Source organism: Clytia hemisphaerica, unplaced genomic scaffold (genome assembly GCF_902728285.1).
Source record: "Clytia hemisphaerica strain Z4C2 unplaced genomic scaffold, Clytia hemisphaerica genome assembly, whole genome shotgun sequence".
Taxonomy (NCBI): Eukaryota; Metazoa; Cnidaria; class Hydrozoa; order Leptothecata; family Clytiidae; genus Clytia; species Clytia hemisphaerica.
Window position 1 is genome coordinate 1,802,077 of NW_027103286.1, and position 6,242 is coordinate 1,808,318.

At 37.1% G+C, this 6,242-nt stretch overlaps 1 protein-coding gene across 1 annotated transcript; it reads right to left on the minus strand.

Annotated features, from left to right (window-relative positions):
- Positions 1-407: 407 nt before the first annotated feature.
- On the minus strand, positions 408-1,337 carry LOC136806496 (calcium load-activated calcium channel-like). Its single transcript, XM_067063084.1, has one exon. It carries the CDS (start codon positions 1,269-1,271, stop codon positions 720-722), a length of 552 nt encoding a protein of 183 aa, XP_066919185.1. The 5' UTR covers positions 1,272-1,337; the 3' UTR covers positions 408-719.
- Between the last annotated feature and the right edge of the window lie 4,905 nt (positions 1,338-6,242).

A 6,242-nucleotide genomic window follows, 5' to 3' on the forward strand; every position in this document is an offset into this window, starting at 1 on the left:
GAATATATTAAAGCCAAAAAACGTAGTTTGTACAAATTATGCAATGATCAGATACAAAGTATTAGAAAGCTTATTGCACTGATAAGGTATGATATTGACTACATTTCCTGTAAAAATATTTGACACTAAACTGTTTTTAACGTTTCTATCTATTACCCACTATTCCAAGATAATAATTGATTGAATTTGAACCCGTTAGCCAAGCTTTATCTTCCTTTGAACATTGAAATGTTGGATGCTTTAGAAAAGAAAGAAATGAAAAAACTTTTTCTTAGGCTGCCCTATTGTCGAAATAATTGTAGTGATTTGTTGCTATTATCAATGAATTTAGGACTCATATAGTATCAAAATTTCATTAAATTTTCAATGTTTATCGGAGAGATGAATACAATAATAACAAAATGAGCTTTTAATTTGAAAATGGTCCCTGACTTCTTACTATGATTTACTTTATAAATAAAGTATAACAAAATGTTATAATTTAACAATATAATACGAAAAGTAAGTAAAACACAAATCATAACTATAAAAATAAAAAGACTCTTTTTCATTATGCTTTCCCAAGTTTAAGTTAAAAGCGTATAATTAAATTTTCTGCTGCGGTTCTATAATAAGAAAGAGTATGCCAAAGAAATGTTAAAAAGGCCTAAAAGGTAAAAAAACAGGTCTATTTTCACAAAAGTTTTGTCGTAAAGTGTCCTATAAATCAAAATAGAAATTTATTTTGGTGGGGCTGGCGGGTTGAAGATACCACCACCAGCTTTTGACACTGCACGTGAAGGTGCAAAGCCCAGCATTTTTTGGATGTTTTGTCGGATGCCCATTGTGCATATGATGTAAAAGAAGATAAAAGAACAATCAGTGAAATCGTCACCACGGATGTTACGATGAGATAGTCCATGAAGCCATGAGATAGGTGTGAAGGGTAATTTAGCGACAACTCGACCATCAAAAATGGAGTTGAACATTCCCATTAAAGCAGTAAAGGTGAATCCTATAGCAAACATTGACTTCATTTTAACCATTGATAGATCACGGTTGTGATTCTTTAACCGTTCCTCAACACGTTCAATTTTCTTCTTTTGACCGCTTTGTTTGGTGATGTCTGTGATTGCTTCCTTCTTCTTTTCAAGCTTTTTGGTATTCTTCTCCACCTCACTGGTCAGCTTTTTGTACTGCTCAGTACGGTAAATGAGCAGGTAAGTTAATCCCTCACTGAACAATGCAGTGGCAAGTGCAATAAACACAATCAAAATGGTATCCTCTAGCATGATGAATATATTTATCTAACTTTCTTTACAGACTATAAAAAGAAAACAAAAGTGTAACTGCTTGAAAAAAAATTTTTAAGAAAATTTGGCTCCATTTCCTCATTTGCATTTACCAAAAAGTAAAATCATGAAATGATGAGATTATATTGAGAATATTGGCAAAAGTCGAACGTGTGCACAAACTGGGATCAAATTCAGTAGCTTCAAATTATTCAAAGGTCAGTATAGCAAAACAAACTAACTTCAAACCTTATTATTGAAGTCATAAAAGATATCCCTTATTTAATAAAGATCATTCATCCCATAAAGATTCTAACAGTAAACATTTCTGATTTTACTGCTAGTTTTTGAGTGTTTCCTACTTTGAAGGTTGGGTCTTAACTGAAGTTTAGAACAGACAAAGAACAACAATTAGACACATCGAAATATGGCCACTTACATTGTAAGAAAAAATCTACCTAAGCAGGTTACCTGCCCTGAATAGTAAACCAGCCAAAGTTTACTGCTTGCTTGCTTAATTGAATGACAAAATTTGAAATGATTCTAAAAATCACTGAGAATAAATCCAAAAGAAACACAGAAAAAGACACAAAGTCTTCAGTTAAAGAGAAACAAAATGCTTTGACTGCTTACCAAACAGTCTAGACTTAAACTCCTATATAAGGATTAGAAACTTGGCTAGTTTATTCTCTTTTTTCTACGACTTTGCATCAATACAATGCTGACAAGTTGACACAATCATTTTGACAAAAAATCCCTGTGATTGGTTTATATCGAAAACTGCAACAAAAATGATAGTGGTTTCTTCTACTGATTGCGTTGTGGCGCTTCTTCACAGACTATTTATTTGATTTCCACCAATAAGATTACCACATTTCACACAGCCCTTCTTTTTGGCACCCGAGGTCTTTTAGTGCCTTGCCCAACGAGCGGTTGTAAAATCTCACCCTACATTATAACTATTTTTTTCATTTTGTGATCTTAAGGTGTAGACTATTTCTCATCTTCAATTCTCCAAAGAAAGCGGAAAATTAATGCAAGAGTTTGTCAACAAAGTGTAAAAAATCATTGAATAAAGGAAGAACTTTTTATTTTTTTTATTTTCATTTTTTATTACTTGAATTGAAATGGGGATTGATTTGGATATTTCTATGTTTAGTTTTTTTCACAAACCCCTGTAACTATGTGCAAGCACCCCATTGCTAAGATGTTGGCTTGCAATCAAAAATGAAACCACTGAAAACGAAAGTAAAATCGGCCCCCACTCCAAAATCGGCCCCACTCCAAATCCCGTAATCTTGATATATGAGTTTAATTATATTACACAATACTGTAAGTTGGTCTAATATCAACATCCCTTCTTTAGAGCTAAGAAATAATAAGCTAAGGTCCAAATCGCTGATGGAAACTTTTTCGTTGCTTACCGATCAGAGAGGAAAAAATCTTTTGTCTATTAGTGATTCCGACCTTCCTATTATTCCCATCTCTAAAACGGGTGTTGAAATTAGAGGAGGTGTTGGAATATTTGGTATATTCATTTGTTCAGAGCTTATGTTGTAACTATCTTTTATTATCGTTTAGATACAAAACAACATTCTTAAAGATATTACAAACTAATTAAGAAACAACATAACTTGTTCATGTTGTTTGGTATCATTATATATGGTTGTTGATTATGCCTTCATACGCTTGCCTGATTGCTGGCTGTGACTACAATATTGGTGATGTTGCCCCAGAAGTAGCGGCTTCCCTCTTAACCGTCCATAACAACGCCCAAGTTGGAGCTGCAGCCCCTCCCATAATGCCAAGCAGAAGGCACCTTCGTCTGAGTTGACTGAAGAGACCTGGAACGCCTTCAAAGCTAGTTGGAACCTCTTCAAACGTGGAACCCAGCTCACCCCTCAGGACATAACCCAGCAGCTGTTTCAGTGTTGTGATGAAACCCTTGGTAACAATCTTTTGCGTGGTGACCCTAATATTGTTTCCAAAAGAGAAGACGAGGTTCTCAAAGCTATCAAACATTTAGCCGTCATTCCCGTTGCAATTACATAGTTTCTAGAGGGGTCAAGACCCCCCCCCTTAGGAAAGAGGACCCCCCTTAAGTGCTAACCCCCCCTTAGGAAATTAATTTAAAATTTTACACCCCCCCCCCCCTTAGAAAATGAGTATAAATGAAACGATTGTACAAGAGTCATAACTAGGTTAGATGATTCTTATCTAAGAAGACCCCCCCCCCTTAGGTAAGAAGACCCCCCCTTAACTGGCAACCCCCCCTTAGGAAAGTCATACTTTTAACACTCCCCCTTGCTTTTGGTTCATCAAAACCCATATCATATCATTTATCGAGGCTAAGGAAATGGCTAGAGATGCTCTTATTAATAGACATTCTTCGAAATAGTGCCATCTCTGCTCATCGCTCTGCTAGAAACAAACCTGGCAAAAGAGACATTCAACGGACAAAATTATCAGTCGTGTAATGTTGATATGGAAAAATGTTTTGGAGCAAGCGTCAAAAGAAGATGGTCAAACGTAAATCGTGTTCTACGTGCTGGCGCAAGCATAACCCTAAGAACATTCCAAAAGGGGGTACACAACAATGAGAATCCACAGGAGATGACGCTGATGCTATTACCTTCTCAATTGACTGTATAACAAACAATACAAAGCTTGAGCATATGTTATTTGACTCAAGCTCAGGTTGGAAGAGTCGTGACTCGATGAAACACCCTACATTGAAAATGTCAGTAGATGTCGACCCAAGGGACTATGCTAAATTAGGTTGACCTACTCCAAAAGTTCAACCTTCTCAAGTTAATGTGGTAACTGATACGGGCGCTCAGTCTTGCCTGTGGGGCAAGATAAACCTTTATTTGGTGTGGGTTCAACGTAAATGACCTCATACCACCCTCTATGCAGCTAACAAGGAGAAGATTGACGTTTCCGGTGCAATTGTACTACGTTTGCAAGGGATTGACTTAGTTGGCCAAAGTCGTATGGCAGCTGTGATGACGTAGGTTAGCCCTACTAACACTCAACGTTTTTATTTGTCTAGAGAAGCACTCGTTCAGCACTCGTTCAACTTGGCGTCATAGGAAAGGACTTCCCTCGTGTTGGTTCAGCTGATGAGGAATGTACGAGTGATGATGACAAAGCTCCATGCGGCTGCTCTGTCAGAATCAACCCTCCACCCCGCCCTAAAGAGCTCCAGTTCAACCTGAAGACAACAGTTTACCACGTTTATAACTTCTTGGGGTCTCTATCGATACAAGGTTGCTCAACAAGGTTTTCTTGCTAGTGGTGACGGGTACGCAAGACGATACAACGAATTGATCGCTGATATCAAACGGAAGTCGAAATGTGTTGATGACGTTATCATGTGGGACAGTGAATTAGAGGAAGACTGGTGGCACATTATTGACTTTTTAATTCTTGTGGGTCAAGGTAGCATCGTCCTCAATAGCAACAAATTTCAATTTTGCCAGAAGGGAGCTACCTTTGCAGGCAGGATCAAACCTGTTGAAAAGTTCATCAACACAATCAAAGAATTTGCAGTGCCTCACCTTATTACTGACGTCCGGTCGTGGTTTGGGCTCATTAATCAAGTCGGACATTACAATCGTCTCTGTGAGGTTATGGCACCATTCAAACCGTTGCTTAGCCCAAAGCAAAAATTGTTTGGACAGAAGAACTTGACCAAGCCTTTGGTCGATCCAAACAAACCATCATCGAAGGGGTCACCATCTTCGATCTCTATTGCCGAACCTGTCCACTGCCCGATTGGTAAAAAATTGGCATCGGCTTCTTCTTGTCAGTTAGTCACACCTAGGAAATCAAGCTTTCAAAAAAAAACATCAGTCATCTACAGGATGAATTTGCAACAACAAGGATGAGAGTTACCTGAATCAAGTGCAAGTTCCCAAGACAATTAATTAAAACTTGAAAACTTAAAATGAGACAAAATGACCGATCAAACGCAAACATGCAGCAGCCAGAATATCAACCAACCAAATTTTGTCATTCAATTCCTGTGACAGCACAGTCTGTTCCTCTAAAGAATCCTGCATTGTAACACGCATGCGTAATTTGTCATTCTTTTAGACCACGTGTAATTAATTCCCGTAATGAACGAAGGGGAATGAATCGCTAGGGGTGGTACAGTCACTTTCGGTCACTTTTGATTATACGCTAAAGTAAAAATAATTCTGCACATGGAAATGGGTCAGTGTTTGAGGTCCGGCAAAGCTTCAGGGAAATAGCCTATCCGGCGGTGCGCGTATCTAGGTGGGTTCCGTCTCCCCTGTAGATCTTTTTCTTGGGAAGTTGATCTTCAAATTAGTTTCTAAGGTTGGCTTGGCTCAAATTTTTTCATCTACCTTATTGGTATATATTTTCGTGTGTTACAAATTTTCGCGGGTACTTAATTTCGCGAGTTTTTTGGTCAATTTTCGCGAAATTTAATACTGTTTAAATTTTTCAAAATTACAAAATCGGGAAATTAAATACACGCGAAAATTTCTTTCTTAGTATTTTGTTAGTATTTTTACATCAAAAACATTGTGTTTCAAGCAAAATCAGTCTTTTTCTTGCTTTATATTCCCACTTTCTGAAAATACCTAGTTTAGTGAATCGCGAAATTTAATACACGCGAAACACGTTTTTTCGAAAAAATTTCGCGATTCGCGAAAATTTGTAACACGCGAAAATATATACCAATAAGGTATGGCTCAAATTTTAGGCAATTTCTCATAGTTTTCGAAAATATTAATTTCATTAAAAAGCGCTGTGTTATTTTTTCATGAATCCCTTTAGAAGTTTTGCGGTGTATTTTTTTGCTTGCAAGTCAAGTAAACTATATTAGCAACTCTAGAAGCTTTTTCAAATTTTTTATTCAAAACCTATCCTATCTTGTAGAGCTTTGAAAAGGAAAGAAAATGAGGGGTCATAGGCCTCCAGAGGATAAGTGGTTGTAAA